General features: G+C 45.4%; 2 protein-coding genes across 2 annotated transcripts; one reads left to right on the top strand and one right to left on the bottom strand.

Moving 5' to 3' along the window:
• Positions 1 to 253: 253 nt before the first annotated feature.
• jmjd6 (jumonji domain containing 6, arginine demethylase and lysine hydroxylase) lies at positions 254 to 14,805 on the bottom strand. Its single transcript, XM_053338156.1, has 6 exons — positions 14,464 to 14,805; positions 12,834 to 13,222; positions 11,213 to 11,499; positions 5,515 to 5,650; positions 4,707 to 4,845; positions 254 to 920 (listed from the first exon to the last, which is right to left on the bottom strand). The coding sequence occupies exons 1-6, from the start codon at positions 14,590 to 14,592 to the stop codon at positions 786 to 788; spliced, it is 1,215 nt and encodes a 404-aa protein (XP_053194131.1). The 5' UTR covers positions 14,593 to 14,805; the 3' UTR covers positions 254 to 785.
• A 215-nt stretch (positions 14,806 to 15,020) lies between these two features.
• mettl23 (methyltransferase like 23) lies at positions 15,021 to 24,449 on the top strand. Its single transcript, XM_053338168.1, has 5 exons — positions 15,021 to 15,224; positions 16,306 to 16,410; positions 19,361 to 19,598; positions 23,007 to 23,091; positions 24,122 to 24,449. Exons 1-5 carry the CDS (start codon positions 15,141 to 15,143, stop codon positions 24,285 to 24,287), a joined length of 678 nt encoding a protein of 225 aa, XP_053194143.1. The 5' UTR covers positions 15,021 to 15,140; the 3' UTR covers positions 24,288 to 24,449.
• Positions 24,450 to 24,842: the final 393 nt, after the last annotated feature.

Here is a 24,842-nt window from a genome sequence, read left to right as displayed (position 1 = left end):
CAGAAGGAAAGGAGAAGGAGGGAAGGAAGAAGGACAGATGGAAGGAAGGCAGGGAGGTGGGAGAGAGGAAGGGAAAGAAGGAAGGAAGGAGGGAAGGAAAGGAAGAAAGGAGGAGGGAGGAAGGACAGATGGAAGGAAGGAAGGGAGGAGGGAAGGAGGGAGGAAAGAAGGAGGGAAGGAAGGAAGGAGGGAAGGAAAGGAAGAGGGAAGGAAGGAGGGATGAAAGAAGGAAGGGAGGAAAGAAGGAGGGATGGAAAGAAGGGAGGAACGAGGGAGGGAGGAAGGAAGGAAGGGAAAGAAGGGAGGAGAGAAGGAGGGAAGGAAGGAAAGAAGGACAGAAGGAGGGAGGGAGGAAAGAAGGACAGAAGGAAGGAAGAAAGGGGGATGGAGGAAGGAAAGAGAGAGGAAGAAAGGAAGGAACAGTCAAAACAGACGGGGGGAGGACGACACGAAGGTTAAAGCCTCCCGAAAAACCTGCAGCGGTCCGTCCTGTCTGTGTTCCCGACGCCACACACACACACACACACACACACACACACACACACACACACACACACACACACACACACACACACACACACACACACACACACACACACACACACACACACAGTTGTTGAAAAGCACAGTGGTGGCGGATCTCGTCCTCCTCTACAGACACGGAGGGGTTGGTGGCGTTTCTTAAACCTACACGAGCCGAGCAGCAGCTGGGAGACGCAGGTGTGTTCGTGAGGAAGAGGAGGAGGAGGAAGAGGAGGAAGAGGAGGAGGAGGAACCGCCGAGGGTCACCGTGACGAGCTCCTCTCTTTGCTGACGCAGTCGTCCTGGTTGCTGCGTGCGTCTCCGTTGGCCGTCGTGCTGCAGGTGCGTCTCTTCTTCCTGCGGTGAGACATGGCGTCGCCCTCGGAGCCCGACTCGGCCTGCAGAGAAGAAGAAGAAGAAGAAGAAGAAGAAGAAGAAGAAGGAGGGGGAGGAGTAGAAGGAGAAGAAGAAAAAGAAGGAGAAGAAGAAAAAGAAGAAGGAGGAGGAGGAGTAGAAGGAGAAGAAGAAAAAGAAGGAGAAGAAGAAAAAGAAGAAGGAGGAGGAGGAGTAAAAGGAGAAGAAGAAAAAGAAGGAGAAGAAGAAAAAGAAGAAGAAGGAGGAGGAGGAGTAGAAGAAGAAGAAGAAAAAGAAGAAGGAGGAGGAGGAGTAGAAGGAGAAGAAGAAAAAGAAGGAGAAGAAGAAAAAGAAGAAGGAGGAGGAGGAGTAGAAGGAGAAGAAGAAAAAGAAGGAGAAGAAGAAAAAGAAGAAGGAGGAGGAGGAGTAGAAGAAGAAGAAGAAGAAGAAGAAAAAGAAGGAGGAGGAGGAGTAGAAGGAGAAGAAGAAAAAGAAGGAGAAGAAGAAAAAGAAGAAGAAGGAGGAGGAGTAGAAGGAGAAGAAGAAAAAGAAGGAGAAGAAGAAAAAGAAGAAGGAGGAGGAGGAGTAGAAGAAGAAGAAGAAGAAGAAGAAAAAGAAGAAGGAGGAGGAGGAGTAGAAGGAGAAGAAGAAAAAGAAGGAGAAGAAAAAGAAGGAGGAGGAGGAGGAGTAGAAGGAGGAGGAGGAGTAGAAGGAGAAGAAGAAAAAGAAGGAGAAGAAGAAAAAGAAGAAGGAGGAGGAGGAGGAGAAGAAGAAGAAGAAGAAGAAGAAAAAGAAGAAGGAGGAGGAGTAGAAGGAGAAGAAGAAAAAGAAGGAGAAGAAGAAAAAGAAGAAGGAGGAGGAGGAGTAGAAGAAGAAGAAGAAGAAGAAGAAAAAGAAGAAGGAGGAGGAGGAGTAGAAGGAGAAGAAGAAAAAGAAGGAGAAGAAGAAAAAGAAGAAGGAGGAGGAGGAGTAGAAGAAGAAGAAAAAGAAGAAGGAGGAGGAGGAGGAGTAGAAGGAGAAGAAGAAAAAGAAGGAGAAGAAGAAAAAGAAGGAGGAGGAGGAGTAGAAGAAGAAGAAGAAGAAGAAAAAGAAGAAGGAGGAGGAGGAGTAGAAGGAGAAGAAGAAAAAGAAGGAGAAGAAGAAGGAGGAGGAGTAGAAGAAGAAGAAGAAGAAGAAAAAGAAGAAGGAGGAGGAGGAGTAGAAGAAGAAGAAGAAGAAGAAAAAGAAGAAGGAGGAGGAGGAGTAGAAGGAGAAGAAGAAAAAGAAGGAGAAGAAGAAAAAGAAGGAGAAGAAGAAGGAGAAGTTACTTAAAAAACACTTTACATCACATGTCATTCACCCTTTCACACACATTCACACACTGATGACAGGAGCTACCACGCAGGGTGCCAACCTGCTCATCAGAGGGATCTAACCATTCACATTCATACACCGTTGGCATAGCAACGGGAGCAATTTGGGGTTAAGTGTCTTGCCCAAGGACACATCGACACGTGGACTGGAGGAGCCAGGAATCGAACCACCAATCTTCCAATTGGAGGACGACCGCTCTACCTCCTGAGCCATAGTCGCCCCATGTATGACATGTGTGAACACTGTCATACGGAGCACACACACGCCAGAGCTCATCTGTAGCTCTTTTTTTTGACCTACGAAGGTGAAGTTTAAACACTCAGGGGGTCAATATAAGACTTTTTAAGACTCTTATGAACTAAATTTAAGATCTACACGAAGTAGGAAAAAGTAAGGAAAATCACAGTCCCAGAATGACTTTCAAAATAAAATAAAATGTATTGCTATTCACAGAGCAAGAACAAATCTAGTTCTAATGGAGAGTGTGTGTCTGTGTGTGTCTGTGTGTGTGTGTGTGTGTGTGTGTGTGTGTGTTAGGCATGGGCCGGTTACGGGTTTCAAGGTTTACCACAGTATGAAAAAGTCACGTTTTTTTTTTTAACGTGACGTCTCGTCAGAGAGACAGTGGAGGTCGCGTGCAGCTGCAGCGTAAAGTCCAACCCCTCCCGTACTCCTCCGCTTGCTGTTACAAGCAGGTAGCTCTGCAGGCTGTATGATGGCTGAAGGAGGCGAGCCCCCCCGAACTTTACCCCCCGTCTAAAAAGGACCAAGTCGGCTGTATTTATACTTCGGCTATCGTAAAAAGACAGACGGCCGCGGCTCGGAGGAAGAAGGTGACGGACAGTAGCGGCGCAAGGAGGAAATACATCCAATATGATCGTGAGCAAGTTTTAAGCTCCTGCTGCATTTATTTATTTATATTTATCTTTTTTTTTAACTTTTTTCAATTATTTATGTTCTGATCTTGAGCCGCAGGTTCAGTGATTGCATTTATTTGCATTTTGTGTTTTTTCCACTAACAATAATTCATTGATGTCGCGACTTGAGCTGCAGGTTTAGCCTCAGTTAAAGGACTGCACTTATTTTTTTTTTTATTTATTTAGAAATAATTCAGTTATTTATTATTATTTATTTAAATACATATTTACTAAAAATAAAAGACCGTTCAATGGGAAAAAAATCTTACTTTTTGTTTTTAAATACAGACGTTTCAAAATATCACATTTTATAGCCGTAATCATAAAACCGTGAAACCGTGATATTTTTACCTGAGGTTATCATACCGGCTCATGCCTAGTGTGTGTGTGTGTGTGTGTGTGTGTGTGTGTGTGTGTGTGTGTGTGTGTGTGTGTGTGTGTGTGTGTGTGTGTGTGTGCATCTACAAATATCTAAGCTCTGTAACAAAGGAAAGCAGTAGTGATGATCTAAGTTCAACTAGTTAATTACTTAAACTAAACTACTAAACATAAAAGCACTGGATGGATTTAGGAATTAAACTGTTCTGGAGTCAGTTGGTGCGTGTTTTTATCGACCTGTCGCTCCTCCATCAAGGCAGAGGGGTCAAAACAGAGGCGATCGGGGGTCAGAAGAGTCTTTTATAATGATCTTCACTCTGGAGAAGTAGCAAAGACTCTTCTCACCCACAGAAGAAGAAGAAGAAGAAGGAGGAGATGAAGAAGAAGAAGAAGAAGAAGAGCGGATTACGTTACAGACATGAAGATATCGGTCACATGTGAGCACCTGTTGGCAGCGCTGACTCCAGACTGACAGGTGTGATCCTGACGGGAGGGGGAGGGGGAGGGAGGGAGGGAGGGGTGGGGGGGGATTTAAAATAAGCCGGGATTGAAACAGAGTTCACACTCAGCAGAACTTTACATCCAACACGCTGCAGAGAGGAAACACATCTTCTCTGGATCAGTGCAAAAAAAAAAAAAAAAACCCAAAAAAGTGAACGAGTGGAAAGAGATGAAGCTTCACTGCGTCTGTAAAACTGCTGCTTTGCTTCATCTCTTACACACGACGGAGCTTTACAGTTTGGGGCTGGGGAAAAAAGTCCAGGAAAGGAAAGCGTCCTCCTGCATGCTGACCAGGAAACTAACTGGAGCCCTCTAGTGGACTGAACAAGCAACTGATTTTTATTATTCTAGCTCCAAAAACTTACATTTTCATTTGCAGTTTATATATAATAAAACACACAAATGTATCACCACGCAAGATATCATGATACTGTGCTGTACCTACCCCCCCCACCCCCCCCCCACCCCCAGTAAAATAATAATACTGGCCTGGAGGAGGAGGAGGAAGAGGAGGAGGAGGGGGTTCATATTTTGAGTTGTAAATTTGCAAGAAATAAACTAAAAAAAATGTTTTATTCTGCAGAGAAGTCAGAAGAAGAATAGCCTTAGCCCATAATCACCAGATCTGTGTGTGTGTGTGTGTGTGTGTGTGTGTGTGTGTGTGTGTGTGTGTGTACGTACATCAGAGTCGGAGTCAGACGAGCTGGAGGATGACGACGATGAAGAGTCACTGGAGCTGTCCGATGCGATGCCCGTTGATTCCTGCAGGTCGACTTTGTCTGCTAGAGCAGCAAGATCAGGTCTCTCCTGCTTCAAGATACTGAACACACACACACACACACACACATACATATACACACACACACACACACACACACACACACACACACACACACACACACACCACACACACACACACACACGGCCATCAACACTAAATCCTTCAGACAGTGTAATCCTTTCAAAATAAAATGCATTTTACAGAATTAGCTCTTTGAAGTGTCTTTCCTCCCTCCCTCCTTTTCTCTTTCTTTCCTACCTTCCTTCCTTTGTTCCTTCTTTCCTTTCCTCCCTTCTTCCTTCCTCCCTCCTTTCCTTCCTTCCTCCTTTTCTTCTTTCTCCCTTCTTTCCTTTCCTCTCTTCTTTCCTGCCTTCTTTCATTTCCTCCCTTCCTTCCATCTTTCCTTCCTTCCTTCCTTGTTTCCGTCCTTCCTCCCTCCCTTCCCTCCTCCCTTCCATCATTCCTTCCTTCCTCCCTTCCATCATTCCTTCCTTTATTCCTTCCCTCCTTCCTTCCTCCCTCCCTTCCATCCTTCTTTCCATCCTTCCTTCTCCCTCCCTTCCTTGACTCGAGGACAACAGGAGGGTTAAAATGACATCTATGAATAATCGTGTTTTATAATACCGATCAAAATTATCGTGATTATGATTTTTCCCTAGTGTGTGAGTGAGGCGAGCTGATTGGTAGTTCAGGCGGAGGAGGACGTACCGGTACCACTTCCTGGAGAGCTTGGGTCGGCCTCGGACCGTTTTGTGCCACACGATGGGGAAGTTGGTGCTGCTGGCGAAGTTCTGAGTGACGGCGATGGTCGTATCCATGTTGAGGACAACGTGCCACCACCCGCCTGCGGACACACAGCTAGTTACCATTAACACCAGAGAAACACCACAACTCATGATCCACTCATCTGTCCCTCAGTTCACACGGTCATGTGATCAGTCATGTGATCAGTCATGTGATCAGTCATGTGATCAATAAGACAGTGAGACAGACAGCAAGACAGACAGACTGACAGTGAGACAGACAGTGAGACCGACAGACAGACAGTGAGACAGACAGACAGTGAGACAGACAGAGAGACAGACAGACAGTGAGACAGACAGATAAAAACAGACAGACAGTGAGACAGACAGACAGTGACACAGACAGACAGTGACACAGACAGACAGTGACAGACAGTGAGACAGACAGACAGAGAGACAGACAGTGAGACAGACAGACAGACAGACAGACAGGGACAGTGAGACAGACAGACAGACAGAGAGACAGACAGTGAGACAGACAGTGAGACATACAGACAGTGAGACAGACAGACAGTGAGACAGACAGATAGACAGACAGTGAGACAGACAGATAATGAGACAGACAGACAGACACAGAGATAGACAGACAGACAGTGAGGACAGACAGTGAGACAGACAGTGAGACAGACAGACAGTGAGGACAGACAGTGAGACAGACAGACAGACAGGTGAAGTCTAAATCCTGCAGCTGAGTGTCTAATCAGCTTCATTACTATCAGCTCTGTTGGTGTTATATGAATCCAGGTCACATCATGTTGATACGTCTGTCTCACTGTCTGTCTGTCTCACTGTCCGTCTGTCTCACTGTCTGTCTCTCTGTCCGTCTGTCTCACAGTCTGTCTGTCTCACTGTCTGTCTGTCTGTCTCACTGTCTGTCTGTCTGTCTGTCTGTCTCACTGTCTGTCTGTCTCACTGTCTGTCTGTCTGTCTCACTGTCTGTCTGTCTGTCTGTCTGTCTCACTATCTGTCTGTCTCACTATCTGTCTGTCTCACTGTCTGTCTGTCTGTCTCACTGTCTGTCTGTCTCACTGTCTGTCTGTCTGTCTCACTGTCTGTCTGTCTGTCTGTCTGTCTCACTGTCTGTCTGTCTCACTATCTGTCTGTCTGTCTCACAGTCTGTCTGTCTCACTGTCTGTCTGTCTGTCTGTCTGTCTCACTATCTGTCTGTCTCACTGTCTGTCTGTCTGTCTCACTGTCTGTCTGTCTCTCTATCTGTCTGTCTCACTATCTGTCTGTCTCACTGTCTGTCTGTCTGTCTGTCTCACTGTCTGTCTGTCTCACTGTCTGTCTGTCTGTCTGTCTGTCTCACTATCTGTCTGTCTCACTGTCTGTCTGTCTGTCTCTCTATCTGTCTGTCTCACTATCTGTCTGTCTCACTGTCTGTCTGTCTGTCTGTCTCACTGTCTGTCTGTCTCACTGTCTGTCTGTCTGTCTCACTGTCTGTCTGTCTGTCTGTCTGTCTGTCTGTCTCACTGTCTCACTATCTGTCTGTCTCACTGTCTGTCTGTCTCACTGTCTGTCTGTCTGTCTGTCTGTCTCACTGTCTCACTATCTGTCTGTCTCACTGTCTGTCTGTCTGTCTGTCTGTCTGTCTCTCTATCTGTCTGTCTCTCTGTCTGTCTGTCCGTCCGTCTCACTGTCTGTGTGTCTCTCTGTCTGTCTGTCTGTCTGTCTCTCTGTCCGTCCGTCTCACTGTCTGTCTGTCTCACTATCTGTCTGTGCAATGACAATAAAGGCTTTGAACTGAACTGAATAAAGGAGCTCTACTCGATACCAGGAAGCTTTTCCATTACTATAGTTCCTCCTCAACATGAGCGGGGTCGTCATAGCTGTGGTGTATTTTGAGTTACCATGACACCCGTAGTTTGATCACGCAATGCATATTGGGTAACCCCTGCTCCCGGGTTGTTGTTATTCAGCCATGTGCTACAGGTCATGTTGCTATGCTAATAAATAGTTAACATTACGTCGGAGTCTGGATTATCATTGTTATATTAAGTAACATGGAAGAGTGAAAGATATAACAATAGCAACGCTGTGTTAAACGTCCTTATTTCCTTCCTTCCTTCCTTCTTTCATCCCTCCCTTTCTCCCTGATTTCCATCCTTCCTTCCTTCATTCCTTCCTCCCTACCATCTTTCCTACCTCCCTTTCTTCCTTATTTCCTTCCTTCCTTTCTTCCTTCCTTCCTTCATCCCTCCCTCCCTTTCTTCCTTCTGGTCTTATTTTCCTTCCTTCCTTCCTTCCTTCCTCCCTTTCTTCCTTCCTTCCCTGTCTTCTTTTCCTTCCTCCCTTTCTTCCTTCCTTCCCTGTCTTCTTTTCCTTCCTTCCTTCCTTCCTTCCTTCCTTCTTTCCTCCCTCCCTTTCTTCCTTCTGGTCTTATTTTCCTTCCTTCCGCTCGGCTTGCTTGGAACCTCAGCAGAGCAGATACTAAAGAAGCAGCAGGTACCAGGAACTATCCCTGATGGAGACGAGCCGAGTAGAGCTGGACCTGTAACAGTCACAGTGAACCTCCCTGTGCTGTTTCTGGCTGCTCACAGAGAGTCTCCGAGCATCTCCAGCTTTGAGGAAACTCCGTCCTGGACTGACCGACTGATCAAACACACGCAGCGACAGAACAACGCGCCTCTTCAATGATTAACGACGGGTATGAAAAGGCCGCTTATGAGCCGAGCGTGTTCGTGCAGGTTCACTTTGCATATTCACTTTGATGACCGTCCGATAGTTTCCTTATTGCTAGTGATGAAGGGTCTATTGACGGATGGTTTTGTTGCCTAGGAGATAAAATATGTAAAATAAAAGCAGCTGAGCTGAGACTCCATAGAAGGACCAGTGTAAGCTCATGTGTGCTAATGATTAACCCTCCTGTTGTCCTCAGGTCAAGGAAGGACAGAAGGAAGGAAAGGAGTAAGGAGGGAGGGAGGAAAGAAGGAAGGAAAGTAGTAAGGACAAAAGAGGAAGGAAGGAAGGAAGAAAGGAGGAAGGAAAGTAGTAAGGACGAAAAGAGGAAGGAAGGAAGGAAAGAAAGGAAGGAAAGAAAGTAGTAAGGACAAAAGGAAGGAATTAAAGAGAGAAGGAAGGAAGGAAGAAAGGAAAGGAGGAAGGAAGGAAGGAAGGAAGGAAGGGAGTAAGGACAAAAGAGGAAGGAGTTTAGGAGAGAAGGAAGGAAGGAAGAAGGAAGGGAAGGAGGGAGGGAGGAAGGAAGGAAGGGAGGGAGTAAGGACAACAGAGGAAGGAATTTAGGAGAGAAGGAAAGAAGGAAAAAGGAAGGAAAGGAGGGAGGGAGCAAAGAAAGAGGGGAGGAGGGAAGAAGGAAGGAAAGAAGAGATGGGGTCAATTTGACCTGGGAGGACGACAGGAGGGTTAAATGATGATTAGTTAAAACTTTGCAGAATGCTCCTTTTCTTTTACATTTTGTGAATTTCAGTCAAATAAAAACTATTTTTCCACTCATAAATTTCACTTTTCTTAAAAATAGTTCAAACTCGTCTCGTTCTCGTGAGCTCAGTGTATCGTCACACTTCTGATATCCACCCCAAAGTTTCGGTGCCTTCCCGGTTAAGAGCCGACTCGACTCAATCCACAGTCGTTGACGGCTGAGAATCAGACGACATTTATAAAAGAAGCTTTTCCTCTCTACAGTTTCAGCTCTACTCGACTCGACTTGGTACTAGGAAGCTTTTCCATTACTATAGTTCCTCCTCAACGTGAGCTGGGTCGTCATAGCAACGCTGCGTTAAACTGCCGTGACGACACAAACACATAACCAATGGAGGACATGGAGGTGATGGTGTACTTGCTGCTGTATGTGTCTTTCTGTCTCACACAAAGCAAAGAGAAGAGAAACCAATCTCTGTAACGATGTTGTTGGTATTTAAAAATGCCGGCTTTGATTCTTGTGTGAGACGGCTCATGACTCTTCCAGCGACTCTCTGACCAATCAGAGGCCGGCAGTCTGATGACGTCACATTTAGCATCGGCTCGGCTCGCTTGGAACCTCAGCAGAGCAGATACTAAAGAAGCAGCAGGTACCAGGAACTATCCCTGATGGAAACGAGCCGAGTAGAGCTGGAACTGTAAAGTGGAAAAGTGCTCCGACTCCTCCCGCTCCCCGACTCCTCTCGCTCCCGCTCCCTGACTCCTCCCGCTCCCCGACTCCTCCCGCTCCCCGACACCTCCCGCTCCCCGACTCCTCCCGCTCCCCGACTCCTCGACACCTCCCGCTCCCGCTCTCCGACTCCTCCCGCTCCCCGACACCTCCCGCTCTCCGACTCCTCCCGCTCCCCGACTCCTCCCGCTCCCCGACTCCTCCCGCTCCCCGACTCCTCCTGCTCCCCGACTCCTCCCGCTCCCCGACACCTCCCGCTCCCCGACTCCTCCCGCTCCCCATCCCCACACAGAATCATAACCGACTTTAGAGACTTTAGAGAAACGCTGCTGCTTCACTGACCAGGCACGAACACCGTCGCTCCGACACCTCCCGCTCCCCGACACCTCCCCGCTCCCCGACTCCTCCCCGCTCCCCGACACCTCCCGCTCTCCGACTCCTCCCACTCCCCATCCCCACACAGAATCATAACCGACTTTAGAGAAACGCTGCTGCTTCACCTACCAGGCACGAAATCCCTCCCGCTCCCCGACACCTCCCGCTCCCCGACTCCTCCCGCTCCCCGACACCTCCCGCTCCCCGACACCTCCCGCTCCCCGACACCTCCCGCTCTCCGACTCCTCCCGCTCCCCATCCCCACACAGAATCATAACCGACTTTAGAGACTTTAGAGAAACGCTGCTGCTTCACTGACCAGGCACGAACACCGTCTCTCCGACACCTCCCGCTCCCCGACTCCTCCCGCTCTCCGACCCCTCCCGCTCCCGGACTCCTCCCACTCTCCGACTCCTCCCGCTCTCCGACTCCTCCCGCTCCCCATCCCCACACAGAATCATAACCGACTTTAGAGAAACGCTGCTGCTTCACTGACCAGGCACGAACACTGTCTCCCCGACACCTCCCGCTCCCCGACTCCTCCCCGCTCCCCAATTCCCCCCGCTCCCCGACACCTCCCGCTCCCGACACCTCCCGCTCCCGACTCCTCCCACTCCCCGACTCCTCCCCGCTCCCCGACTCCTCCCCGACTCCTCCCCGACTCCCCAATTCCCCCCGCTCTCCGACTCCTCCCGCTCCCCGACTCCTCCCACACAGAATCATAACCGACTTTAGAGACTTTAGAGAAACGCTGCTGCTTCACTGACCAGGCACGAACTCCTCCCGCTCCCCGACTCCTCCCGCTCCCCGACTCCTCCCGCTCCCCGACACCTCCCCGCTCCCCGACACCTCCCCGCTCCCCGACTCCTCCCCGCTCCCCGACTCCTCCCACACAGAATCATAACCGACTTTAGAGACTTTAGAGAAACGCTGCTGCTTCACTGACCAGGCACGAACACCGTCTCCCCGACACCTCCCGCTCCCCGACTCCTCCCGCTCTCCGACCCCTCCCGTTCCCCGACTCCTCCCGCTCCCCGACACCTCCCGGTCCCGCTCTCCGATTCCTCCCCGCTCCCCACCCCCACACAGAATCATAACCGACTTTAGAGGCTTCACTGACCAGGCACAAACACCGTCTCTCCGGGTCTCTGCAGGATCTCCAGCGGTCTGAACTCTGCGGGCCAGGTGGGCTGCTGCGTGCGCGGATACACCACGTTGAACCAGGTGATAGCCTCGTCCTGCTGGTTGCCTCCGTCCTCTCGGGTCACTTTGATGAGCTCGCGGGGGGTGTTGGTGGGGAACAGGCACCACCTCTTGTGGCCCTGGACCAGAGCGTTCCAGGCGCTGGTGCCCAGCGGGTCGATGTGGATGCCGGTGCCGGAGCGAGCCGGACCCATCACGAACCACCTGAGGAGGAGAACAAGGGGGAGCTGATTACAACCTGTGACACCTCTCTCCTTCTCTCTTCCTTTCCTTCCCTACCTCCTTCCTCCCTTCTTTCCTTTCCTCCTTCCTTCCTCCCTCCCGCCTTCTCTCTTCCTTTTCTTCCCTCCTTCCTCCCTCCCTCCCTCCTTTCCTTTCCTCCCTTCCTTCCTTCTTTCCTTTCCTTCCCTCCTTCCTTCCTCCCTCCCTCCCGCCATCTCTCTTCCTTTTCTTCACTCCTTCCTTCCTCCCTTCCTCTCTCCTCCCTTCCTTCCATCTATCCTTCCACCCTCCTCCTTTCTTCCTATCCTTCCTTCCTTCCTTCAATCTGTCCTTCCTCCCTCCCTCCTCCATTCCTTCCCTCCTTCCTTCTCTCCTCCTTTCCTTCCATGTGTCCTTCCTCCCTCCATCTCTCTTCCTTTCCTTCCCTCCCTCCCTCCCTCCTTCTTTCCTTTCCTCCCTTCCTTCCATGTGTCCTTCCTCCCTCCCTCCTTTCCTTTCTCTCTCCTCCCTTCCTTCCATCTGTCCTTCTACCCCTCCTCCTTTCTTCCTATCCTTCCCTCCTTCCTTCCATCTGTCCTTCCTCCCCCCCTTCTCCTCTCCTTCCCCTTTCCTTCCTCTCTCCCTCCCCCTCTCCTCCTTTCCTTTCATGTGTCCTCCCTCCCTCCCTCCTTCTCTATTCCTTTCCTTCCCTCCTTCCTTCCTCCCTCCCTCCTCCTCTATTCCTTTCCTCCCCTCTTTCCTTCCCTTCCTCTCTTCTCCCTTACTCGCTTACGGGTCTGGGGTGTGTTTGTGCTCATTGTTAGTAAGTTTGTTTTGTCACTTCCAGTCTGGAAAATCTAATTTACACCCAAAAACTAAACATGGGTAAAGCTTCAGAGAAAGGTCCCACCTGTATGGCGGTCTGCGCTTCTCCGCTGCCAACTCCTTCCTCCATTCCTTCTTTTCTTTCCTCCCTCCCTCCCTTCCATGTGTCCTTCCTCCCTCCTTCTCTCTTCCTTTCCTTCCCTCCTTCCTCCCTCCCTCCTCCTCCTCTCTTCCTTTCCTGCCCCTTTCCTTTCCTTCCTCTCTCCCTTCCCCTCTCCTCCTTTCCTTCCATCTGTCCTTCCTCCCTCCCTCCGTCCCTCCTTCTCTCTTCCTCTCCTCCCTTCCTTCCTCCCTCCCTCCGTCCCTCCTTCTCTCTTCCTTTCCTCCCTGCCTCCTTCTCTATTCCTTTCCTTCCTCTCTCCTCCCTTACTCCCTTACGAGTCTGGAAAATCTCATTTACACCCAAAAACTAAAAAAAAAAAATCTAATTAAGCTTCAGAGAAAGGTCCCACCTGTACGGCGGTCTGCGCTTCTCCCCTGCGAACTGGAACAGGTCGTCTCTGAAGAAGAGCGGCACTTGGTAATCCTCCAGCAGCTTGCGGCGTTTGGCGTGTTCACCGTAGCTGCTGTCGAAGATGTAGAGCGGGCTGTCGTCCCTGGTGGACTCCAGGTACTCCACGTAGTACTTCATCTTCATCTTCACAGAGTAGCCGTCGTTGTCCTCCCCGCACTTGAACTTCTGGTTGCGGTATTTGCGTTTTAGGCGCTCCACAGTCCATTTCTCGCGGGCGGGCCAAGTGTCCTGGCAGCTGAGCAGGACGGCGGGCTTGTAAGGCCGCTCGAAGCGCTGGATGAACTCTTCAGGACTGACATGAAGGGAGTCCACTCGCTCTACGTTGTCCTGAAACAGCAAATATCAGTACAGACATGCAGAGGATCGTTATACTTACTCACACTCATCTGTCCTACAACCAACAATTATATCATCATCCATTTATCCGATTAATCGTTAGTCTGTGAACAAACCGATCACCACAAAATTATTCATTATATTATTTTATTTATTTATTAAATTCACAATACACTTAAAGTATTACAGTAAAAGTACTGCAGTATTATGATATTATTTGATTATTATCTTTATTGGATCATTTGAACATTTATTGAAATGAAAGCATGTGAGAAGTTTAGAGGGAAGAATCAGTATTTGGTGGAGCTGTTAACAACTCATAGACATCTGAAATGTGAGCCGACTACACACTGCTGACTGGTTTCATCTTTAACAATGTGTTGGATTTTAAAAGCTTGTTATATTTTCCATTGTGTCAAATCTGCATCTGAAAAGTAACTAAAGCTGTTCAATAAATGTAGTGGAGTAGAAAGTACCTCACATGGAAATACTACAGTAAAGTACTAGTACCTCAAACTGTACTACAGTATAGTACTAGTACCTCAAACTGTACTACAGTAAAATACTAGTACCTCAAACTGTACTACAGTAAAGTACAAGTACCTCAAACTGTACTACAGTAAAGTATAAGTACCTCTAACTGTACTACAGTAAAGTACTAGTACCTCAAACTGTACAACAGTAAAATACAAGTACCTCAAACTGTACTACAGTAAAGTATAAGTACCTCCAACTGTACTACAGTAAAGTATTAGTACCTCAAACAGTACTACAGTAAAGTACTAGTACCTCTAACTGTACTACAGTAAAGTATAAGTACCTCCAACTGTACTACAGTAAAGTATTAGTACCTCAAACAGTACTACAGTAAAGTACTAGTACCTCTAACTGTACTACAGTAAAGTACTAGTACCTCAAACTGTACTACAGTAAAGTACAAGTACCTCAAACTGTACTACAGTAAAGTACTAGTACCTCAAACTGTACTACAGTAAAGTATAAGTACCTCTAACTGTACTACAGTAAAGTACTAGTACCTCAGACTGTACTACAGTAAAGTACTAGTACCTCAGACTGTACTACAGTAAAGTACTAGTACCTCAAACTGTACTACAGTATAGTACTTGTACTCCTTCAGTCAGCTCTTCATGTTTCTGTCTACGTGACAACCTGCACGGCTGTTTGCTGCTGCTAGCTGTTGCTAGCTTAGCTCAGGATGCTACATTAGTTACCTTCACGGTGTGATGCGACAGGTCGAAAGTCTCGTGATAATCGTGTTTTATCCAGTCTAGTGAATCTTTCAGCTCGGGCCTGGCGCTCCGCTTCGCCTCTTTAATCCTCTTCTTACTCTTGTGGTTCATTTCCTCCTCACTGATCTCTCGGCTAACGGCTAACCCGAGGCTAGCTGCCACTCTACCCGCAACCACGGGACAAATCAACAAACACACAAGTCAGCTGATGTTTAAAACACGTTTTCAGGTCGGTGCCAACAAAATATCAGTGTCACTTTGAAACCCTGCGTGTTAGAAGCAGTTTGACAGCCTGCAGCAGCAGCGGCGGCTAGCTTGTTAGCCGGCGACACAATGCTTTCTGCAACTCCTCAGAGCCCGCCCCCTGGCATGCCGAGAGAAAAGCTCATTGGCTGCAGCGACCTCAAGAGAAAAGCCGTGATTGGGTGAAATCTAGTATGAGCCTTCCCGCCAGGCTCAACGCGTGGATGTGATTGGCTGTGAGCGCGTCACTCTTGTGTTTGATGTTAAGCGTTAGAACAGCGTGGGGAGGAAACGCGTGGTTGATACTGATAGGATAAAAACATAAATATCCATAAAAATAATAGTTTAACATGATTTTCAGAAGAAGAAGAATAGTCAGCGGATTAGAAGGAGATTCATTTATTTAATTTACGTGCATGATGGATCACAGCGGAGCCGAAACAACCAAAGTTTTCACCTTTGAAGAAAATGAAAATACACTTTCTGTCTCCATACCTGAGGTTTGTTTAAGTATTTATGTTTATATTATTATTATACGTGTAAAGTAGTTCGTCATATATGTGCGTGGAGCATACAACTTAGCTTTCGTGCCTTCTTGTCCTGCTATAGCACCAAACTGCCATTAAAATATAGAGATTTAAGTTAATCATGGGTATTTAAATAGTATATTCATCATAGAACAAACAAATATAGACTAAATACGATACGTTTGAGTCATCTCTTCTATTCGGCATACAGCCATTACATAAACATGTTCAGTTGAACTAGATTTAGTTGAGTTTAGTTCAGTTTTATTGTCTTAAAAGCTTAAAGTCCATTAGAAAAACATACAGCACAAACAAGATACAATACATTTATCAAAAATATAATCACCATGGAGCTGTGGATCTTTAATACTACAGTAAAGTACAAGTACAACAATATACAATACATACATTAGAATATAGAAATACAATCAGAAAAAGACAGTTATACCAGTGACTCCTCAGAAGTTACAAGCAGCATTACTCAGATACTATTTCTGAGTTTAAACAACACAACATTCAGTCATTATAGGCGACCTTATTTTTTGTGTAGCTGATACACATTTTCATATATTAAAATGTACAAATTTATGAGATAGAGATGCATCTGCCTTGTTTTGATATTGTCAACCATGTGTGAAGAAGTCAACCTTGCCTTAGCTGTTGTGTTGTTTGAGGCACTGCACTCTAAAAAATAATTTTCCATAACTCAAATTGAAGTTGTTCTCTTATTTTGCACAGACAGTGTTTCCATGTTGCATTCATTCATCCAGTGGGGCATCACAGTAAAATTCGACATAATGTGTTAATTCCACAATAGGAGATATTTTATGTTGTTACAGTTTTGGTGTAAAAAGCCTACATATATCGGTATCGTAAATTAAGAGTTGAACAATATCGGAATATCGGATATCGGATATAAAAGCCAACATCGAGTCCTTGGATTGAGTGTATATGCTGTTTTTTGGAAGACGCCAACTTGTATCTTGAACAGGTCAACTCGCTCATTAATGATGTGATCCTTAAATAGTTGCATGTGATGTTTTGTTTCTCTCAGGTTCTGGATCCACAGTACGGTATGTACGTGTGGCCCTGTGCAGTGGTGCTGGCTCAGTATCTGTGGAGCCGCCGAGAGGAGCTGAGAGACAAAACGGTGCTGGAGGTGAGACGGGTATTATTATGGGATGGAGGTTACTTTCTTCAGACCTGTAGGGTCTTCATGATTTGCAGTGAGTTGTCATCCATTCATCCAAAAGAGAACCAAAAGAGAGAAACATGATGAAGATAAAAGGCTTCACCAATAAACACACAGATTTCCTATGACCCATAAAATGAATATAATAAAATGACCTGGATTCTTGGCTACAGAAATACATAAATACTAGGGCTGTCAGCGTTAACGCGTTAATCTTGATTAGATTAATGCAATCCATAACGTGTTAATGTTTTTTAATGGCATTTTAATGTTGCAAGCCTTTTTGTCCCTTCTACTCCCCCGTAGACGGCTCCTCGAGCTGTAGCGCTATGCTTTGAAGTGGCCTCCTGCAGTAAACCTACCGCGCTGATGGAAAGTAAGAGAGCTACTGGACTTTTGAACGGCTTGTTTAACTTTAAAACACTTCCAGACGCTTCAGTTGACAAAGTCAAAAGTAAAATGCAACCTGTGTCAAACGGAGTTTAACTACCACCGGAGTACGTGGAGTTTGAGTTAGCACCTCCACGCTAAACACCCAGGTGCAGCCAAGCCAGCCTCAGCTCCACCAAAGGACCATTTTGGAGTGTGGGAGTCGCAGCAGAGCCGTGATTGATTCCCAGTTAAGACACTCTGGTAAGAAATGCTTTACATTATGGGCTTAAAACTGCCTTCAAATGGAAAATAACAGGATTTTAAACATGCAATTCAAAACGCCATTAATCGTGATTAACTATGGAAATTCTGCGATTAATCTCGATTTTAAAAAATTAATCGTTTGACAGCCCTAATAAATACATAAATAAATAAGTCATGTGCCAGGTGTGTATAGTTCCAGTTTATTCAGCTCAATGATGACAGCAGGATTAAAACTGTTCACATTTACATTCAGGGACCAAATAGCTCCGTCTGGAGGAGAGAAGCTGAGTGAGAGTCATCATTTAAAATAGGAAAAGCAATCCTCTGTAACGGTCTGATGTTTGGGAAAGCTGGGACTCACCAACAATGGTCCCACAGTGGGGGAAATGTGCATTATTACAGCAGCAAGCGGACAGTAAAAATAGAAGAGCACCAATAAATAAATATGAAAAACAACAATAATAGTAGAAATCAGTCCCTCCAGGAATTCGCGATGGCGTGATCGCAACAATTAACGCAAATTCAACCAATCCACGCGATTATGTGTGGGCCGCAATTTTTCCGCAAATTGGAGGCAAAAAATACCGTCTGCCGCGACGGTAAACTCAACTAACTCTGTGTGTCTGTATCTGTGTTTCTGTGTTGTGTGTGCATGTGTCTGTGAGAGAGATCAATATTGTCAAATAAAATGTTAACGGTGTGAAAACTGTCTTCAAAATATCAAGTTGAATGTGCAATGAGATCAGAGATGATGTGTGTCTCCCGCAATTTAATTGCAACAAAAGTGCTTAAAACATCGCAACATTTACCGCAATTTTTTTTAAATGCTGTCGCAAAATCATTTTAGGCAACAATCAGAAAAAAATCCCGCGAAATCCTGAAGGGACTGAGAAATATATGAAAAAAAAAAAATAATTGCACAGATTAAAGTGAAGAAAAAAGTAAATGATAGTATACATGTTGCACAGTTGAATTGAAATTAGTTATATACAGTGCATCAATACTAAATTGCAGTATTTAAGTCCTGATGTATTTGATGTATTTGGATTGGCCACAAGGTGGAGCTCACGTCTCTCTCCAGTCATAGTTTAGTTTGCACACACACACACACACACACACTAAATGAATATTCACTGCATGCCGACATTCACAAGGGCTAAATCTTAACCTTTTATCCATGCATGACTTTATGATTTATGATGTTATGACTTATTTCCTTATCTGTGCTGCAATAAGAATATAAGGTGCATGGACATGTCCATTAGTTTTTATTTTTATTTAGTTTTTCAGTTTGCTTTTTTTTATTCCAGTTTAGTTTTAGTGAGCTTAGGAGAAAATGAAAAGAAAACTAAAACTAAGACTAAGACTTTAGTTTTAGTTAGTTTCACATTGTTCATTGTTTTTATTTTTATTTCAGTTAACTAAATTATTCTATACTACACTGTTAGTTTTAGTTTAGTGAACTATAATAACCCTGGTTAGGTGAAGTTTTATAGTTAAACCCTCCTGTTGTCCTCAAGTCAAGGAAGGAAGAGAGGAAGAAGGAAGGAAAGGAGGGAGGGAATAAGGAAAGGAGGGAGGAAGGAAGAAGGGAAGGAGGGAGGAAGGAAGGAGGAAAGGAAAGAAGGAAGGAAGGAAAGGAAAGGAGGGAGGGAGGAAGAAGGAAGGAAAGAATGGAGGAAGAAGGAAAGAAGGGAGGAAGAAGGAAGGTAAGGAGGAAGGAAGGAAAGGAAGGAAGGAAGGAAAGGAGGGAGGGAGGAAGATGAAGGAAAGGAGGGAGGAAGAAGGAAGGGAGGAAGGTGAGAGAGGAAAGAAAGAGACAAGGAGGAAGGAAGGAAAAGAAGGAGGAAGAAGGATGGGAGGGGGGGAGGAAGAAGGAAGGACAGAGGAAAGAAGGAAGCAAAGGAGGGAGGAAGGAAGGAGGAAAGAAGGAAGGAAGGAAAGGGGGGGGAGGAAGGAAGGGGGAAAGAAGGGAGGAAGGAAGGGAGGAAGAAGGAAGGAAAGAAGGAAGGAAGGAATGGAGAAAGAAGGAAGGAATGGAGAAAGAAGGAAAGAATGGTGGAAGGAAAGAAGGACAGAGGAAAGAAGGAAGGGAAGAAGGTGGGGGGAGGAAAGAAGGAACAGTCAAACTAGACGGGGGGAGGATAACATGAAGGTGAAAGTATATTCTGATGATTATCTGGATAATATCGTGAACCAGTTTTCACATTTTCTCGTGCAATAAATGTCTTAAAAAAGCAGTTTGACGTTTACCAGCGTGACGGATGTTTCCTGTCGGCAGCTCGGCGCAGGTGTGAGTCTACCAGGTGTGGTGGCGGCGAGCTGCAGCGCGACGGTGATCCTGTCCGATGACGCCAACAGGCCGCCATGTCTGCAGAACTGCAGGCGCAGCTGTGAAGCCAACGGCCTCAGCGATGTACGCGTGGTGGGTCTCACCTGGGGGGAAGTGTCACCTGACCTGGTCTTGCTTCCCAAAGTGGACATCATCCTGGGATCAGATGTTTTCTACGAGCCGGACGGTGCGTTCCCAGTGTAGAAACAACACAGATAAAAACGTACAGGAAGCTGAGGACGAGTTATCATTGAGTCATCTTCCTATGATTCTCTCAATTTGTCTGTAAAACCCATGCGGGGAGTTCCGGTCCTCAGAAATGAAGCCAACGCAGAAGTAACTTAGAGTTGCATTCTATCAAAAGGCCACCAGGGGGCGACCGTCTCTATACAAGTCAATGGAGAATTCACCAACTTCTCACTTGATTTCTAACCTCAGTAAATGTTTTCAAAATGTGTTTATGGTCTCAATCGCTAGTTGAAAGCCTTCTCTGCCCATGGCCCCTCCTCATGCCCATATAAGTAAAATCCGTGTTTTTATTTTTCCCACATTTGAGAAACTGCTATAGTTAATATTTGGTATTAAAGTTGTTATTTGGTAAATAGATGGTCAAACAATACAGCAAGTAAAAACTGTGAAGCTTCTTGGTTCTGGTCTGATCAACAGAGCTGTTGCCATGAAGAGTAAATGTGCACCGGTTAGTTTAATGTCATCTTTGGTCTGCTGCATCTAACAGCCTTTTAAACTAATTATAAGGACAGACTCTCTGCTAATGTAATAATATACTTGCATAGAAGAATTAACACTCAGACTCCTGCATTCTTTTATAATAATATAATTTACTGCTCAAATACTCATTCTTATAACACTCTAGGGGCGAATTGTAGACTGATCACTTTACCACTACCTAAGTCTGACTCTATGAAGTTGTCAGTATTGAATTTTTGGAACAGTCTTCCAGGGGAGGTTTGTGAAATTAAGGGAAAGTCTGATTTTAAAAGGAGTTTAAGAATGTATTTAATCTCAACACCTTCATTATATCATCAGCTTATTCGATTGAGTGGATATATTGTAATATTTACTTGAGATTGTAATACCAGAGGCCTGTACTACGAAGCTGGATTTTCTCTTATCGAGATAACTTCAGGGTTAACCCTGGGTTTTCCGTACTACGAAGCTGGTTCACTTCTTACCGGGGTAAATCACCATGGTAACTTATGCTGAACGGCTAACCTGCTCCGGAGCAGGTTATGTTCTGGATAAGAGATCAACGAGTATGAAAGCACCACCTCCTGACCAATCAGCTCTCTTAGAAAATGACCCGCCCATTCTTAGAAGATCCTGTCAACATTGGTGCGCGGATCGCGAGAGGAGCGCTTAGGAGAGAATGAGCTTTTAGTGATAGATGCAATTTTTTAATTGGCCAAAATATATATTTAAAAAATAATCATTGAGGCACATGAGGGATATTATTCTGTAGGTTTGACATCCTGAGATCAAAGTGTCAGGGAGCATAATAACAGTATTTATTTATTGTAATTGTAAAAAATTGACGAAAATATATATTTGTAATATAAGCCTTGAGGCACATGAGGGATATTAGTCTGTTATACAGTTGGTTTGACATCATTCACTCAAATGGTTGAAGGTTAATAGGTTTGTATTTTGAATGTTGAATATTAAACTAACTTAATGTCTCTATGAGAGGAAGGGCACTGAGGAAGCGCTCTGCCCCAAACGTCTGTGCCGTAATAAAGTGGCATTGTGTGATCAGAGTGCTGTCCGTTAAAATTGTCCAATATATTAATATTGTATGATCTCATGAATTTACACATTAACAGAGTCGGCAATTTTCTGCCAGCATTCCTTCCTGGCTTTTGCTGCTGCATCATCAGTGTTACTTTTGGCCTGGATGATGTTTGAATTCTTCATATAGTTGAAGAATAATTGTCTGCTCCTCCATGGTAAAGTAGTCTGCTCTGCAGGGTTTCTCCATGTTTGTGATTGGTCAGACGCTGCAAACACCTCCCCTTTATGTGAGCGCGCAGAGATCCAGATTGGAAAACCCTGGGTTGATTTACCGAGTTGATAACCAGCTTCGTAGTACCGCTTATCCTGGACTGCGAATGTCTGGATAAGTCAACCCAGGTAACGGAGAGATATCCTGGGTAGGTTAATCCAGCTTCGTAGTACAGGCCTCTGGTGTTAGAAGAAAGAAAGAAAGAAAGAAAGAGAGAGAAAGAAAGAAAGAAAGAAAGAGAGAGAACGAAAGAAAGAAGAGAGAGAGAGAGAGAGAGAGAGAGAGAGAGAGAGAGAGAGAGAGAGAGAGAAAGAAAGAGAGAGGAGGAAAGACAGAAAGAAAGAGAGGAGGAATGAAAGAAAGAAAGGAAGAGAGGAAGACAGAAAGAAAGGAAGAGAGAGAGGAGGACAGAAAGAAAGAAAGAAAGAAAGAGGAGGAGAGAAAGGAAGAGAGAGGAGGAAAGAAAGAAAGAAAGAAAGAAAGAAAGAGGAGGAAAGAAAGGAAGAGAGAGGAGGAAAGAAAGAAAGAAAGAGAGGAAGAGAGAGGAGGAAAGAAAGAAAGAGAGAGGAGGAAAGAAAGGAAGAGAGAGGAGGAAAGAAAGAAAGAAAGAAAGGAAGAGAGAGGAGCAAAGAAAGAAAGGAAGAGAGAGGAGGAAAGAAAGAAAGAAAGAGGAGGAACGAAAGAAAGAAAGAAGAGAGAGGAAGAAAGAAAGGAAGAGAGAGGAGGAAAGAAAGAAAGGAAGAGAGAGGAAGAAAGAAAGGAAGAGAGAGAGAGGAGGAAAGAAAGAAAGAAAGAAAGAGGAGGAAAGAAAGGAGGAGAGAAGAGGAAAGGAAGAGAGAGGAGGGAAGAAAGAAAGAAAGGAAGAGAGAGGAGGAAAGAAAGAAAGGGAGAAGAGGATCCTTTAAATAAACTAATAAACAGTTAGCAGTTAAGGCTTATGGGAGGAGTTTACGTCAGTCTTTAACCGGTCGGTGCTGCATGGCGACACAGTTCATGTTTATGGGAGGAGTTTACGCCAGTCTTTAACCGGTGGGTGCTGCATGACGACACAGTTCATGTTTGTGGGAGGAGTTTACGTCAGTCTTGAACCGGTCGGTGCTGCATGACGACACAGTTCATGTTTATGGGAGGAGTTTACATCAGTCTTTAACCGGTCTGTGCTGCATGACGACACAGTTCATGTTTATGGGAGGAGTTTACATCAGTCTTTAACCGGTCGTTGCTGCATGACGACACAGTTCATGTTTGTGGGAGGAGTTTACGTCAGTCTTTAACCGGTCGGTGCTGCATGACGACACAGTTCATGTTCATGGGAGGAGTTTACGTCAGTCTTTAACCGGTCGTTGCTGCATGACGACACAGTTCATGTTTATGGGAGGAGTTTGCGTCAGTCTTTAACCGGTCGGTGCTGCATGACGACATAGATAATAATAATAAAAATAATAAATCACTTTCAGTATTCACAACAAGCTTTAACTGGTCACAATCAACTATTTCATGTTCAATGGAGAAAAGAACCAGCTCATAGTGTAAAATATCAAACTGACCTTTCTTACGTTTTAAAACCTGTTGCAGATTTCGAAGACGTCCTCGTGACCGTTGCTTTCCTCCTCAGAAAAAACCCAACAGCTCAGTTCTGGACGACGTACCAGGAAAGAAGGTACGTGTGTTGGGAAGTTCAACTCTGCAGCGAGGAGATAAATACCTTAAAGCAGCAGTCAGGAGACCAAATGAATATTATATGATGTGATTCCTCCTGTTCATACTGACCATTAGAAGATCCTTCATAATGACTTCCGGTGGCAACCTCAGCTGCCGCGGCAGCTCCCGGTCTTACAGTGGCAACTTCCGGTGGCAGCTTCAGAGATGCCGCGGCAGCTGAGGCTGTTTGAGGCAGTTGCCACAGAGCTGCCGTGGCATCCCGGTGGCAACCTCAGTTGCCACAGACCTGCCTTTTAAAATATTTACTATGGTAATGAAATGTTTTTCTTTTTTTTTTTTAAATTGTTAAGATTTTGTATATATATTATATTATTATAATATCATATTATTATATTATATATATAGGATTATATATATATATATATATGCCGCGGCATCTCTGTGGCAACTGAGGTTGCCACCGGGATGCCGCGGCATCTCTGTAGCAACTGCCTCAAACAGCCTCAGCTGCTGCGGCATCTCTGTGGCAACTGAGGTTGCCACCGGAAGCTGCCGCCGGAAGCTGCCGCTGCCACGATTTGCGCTTGCCCTTACTGTCATAATGTTTACAATGGAAGTGAATCCACAGTCCTCCTTCTGTGGAAACGTGGATTTAAAAGTTGATCTGAAGCTAATATGAAGCTTCAGTTATAAGAAAGAAAGAAAGAGAAGAGGAGAAAGAAAGAAAGAAAGACAGGAAGAGGAACGGCTGAAGCTCAACAGAAGCTGATCGTCTACTTTAAATGACGTTCAAGTGAAAAATAAACTTAAACGTTCCACTTTAAACAGCAGCTGAGTTACTGCGGTTCTATACCTGATGACAATTTAACTTGGGTTTGAATGTGATTGGTTGATTCTGAGCCAATTATAACATAACGTTTGCACTCATGCAGGTTATTTTTTGATCTTTTCTCTTGTTCGTATTCTGACGTGGATGAATCTGGTCCCCGCTTTAACTCTCACAGCTGCTCTTCCTCTCTGTGTTTCAGCGCCGACTGGTCGATCCACTCGTTGCTCCACAGATGGAAACTGAACTGTGTCGACGTTCGGCTGGAAAGTTTTAACGCCGATAAACCTGGATTGGCTGGATCAACTCTGCCAGGCAGGCACAGCATCCAGATGATGATTATCACACTGAAGACAGATTCAGCCTGATAACAGTAAACATGGAGGAGAGCAACAACGAGAGACATTTCACCTTTGTTGGACTTTTACGAAGAAAAACTGGAAGGAAACGAATCATAACTGAACACCTGCAACTATGTCGCCCATGTTAATCATCATATTTAATTAGTTTATTTGTCAGGGACAGTGAATATTAATGGACATTATATTGAAATTATATCGATATCGTGATATGAGACTAGAAATCGTCTTAGATTTTGGATATCGTAATATCGTGATGTGTCATCAGAGTCGTCTTTTCCTGGTTTTAATGCTGCATTATTTACCAGGTCCTCTATAACCAGCATTACTTTCTCTGGTCATGACAACCCTCAACTCACCTTTGAAGCCCATAACAAACACCTCTGCAAGATCTTAGAATTATTGTCACTCTGTCCCACACTAACCTCATCTGATGCTGAAACGCTGGTCCATGTCTCCAGAGACTACAGTATGATCAGAACAGCGCTCCAAGGATCCTAATGAGTGCGAAAGCATGAACACATCACAACAGCATCCCGAACAGCTGTGGGCACCACAATCTAT

Source organism: Scomber japonicus, chromosome 18 (assembly GCF_027409825.1).
Source record: "Scomber japonicus isolate fScoJap1 chromosome 18, fScoJap1.pri, whole genome shotgun sequence".
Classification (NCBI taxonomy): domain Eukaryota; kingdom Metazoa; phylum Chordata; class Actinopteri; order Scombriformes; family Scombridae; genus Scomber; species Scomber japonicus.
The sequence above is the reverse complement of the archived record's forward strand: the minus strand, read 5'-3'. Positions and strand labels throughout refer to the sequence as shown.

Excerpts from the sequence above, each read along its gene's own strand:
- jmjd6 (XM_053338156.1), bottom strand. The coding sequence starts at position 14,592 with ATGAACCACAAGAGTAAGAAGAGGATTAAAGAGGCGAAGCGGAGCGCC. Across the intron at positions 4,846-5,514 it reads CTCTCCAGGAAGTGGTACCG|TATCTTGAAGCAGGAGAGAC; the intron begins GTACGTCCTCCT and ends GTGTGTGTTCAG. Across the intron at positions 921-4,706 it reads CGTCTGACTCCGACTCTGAT|GCCGAGTCGGGCTCCGAGGG; the intron begins GTACGTACACAC and ends TCTTCTCTGCAG.
- mettl23 (XM_053338168.1), top strand. The coding sequence starts at position 15,141 with ATGATGGATCACAGCGGAGCCGAAACAACCAAAGTTTTCACCTTTGAA. Across the intron at positions 16,411-19,360 it reads GAGACAAAACGGTGCTGGAG|CTCGGCGCAGGTGTGAGTCT; the intron begins GTGAGACGGGTA and ends TCCTGTCGGCAG. Across the intron at positions 23,092-24,121 it reads ACGACGTACCAGGAAAGAAG|CGCCGACTGGTCGATCCACT; the intron begins GTACGTGTGTTG and ends TCTGTGTTTCAG.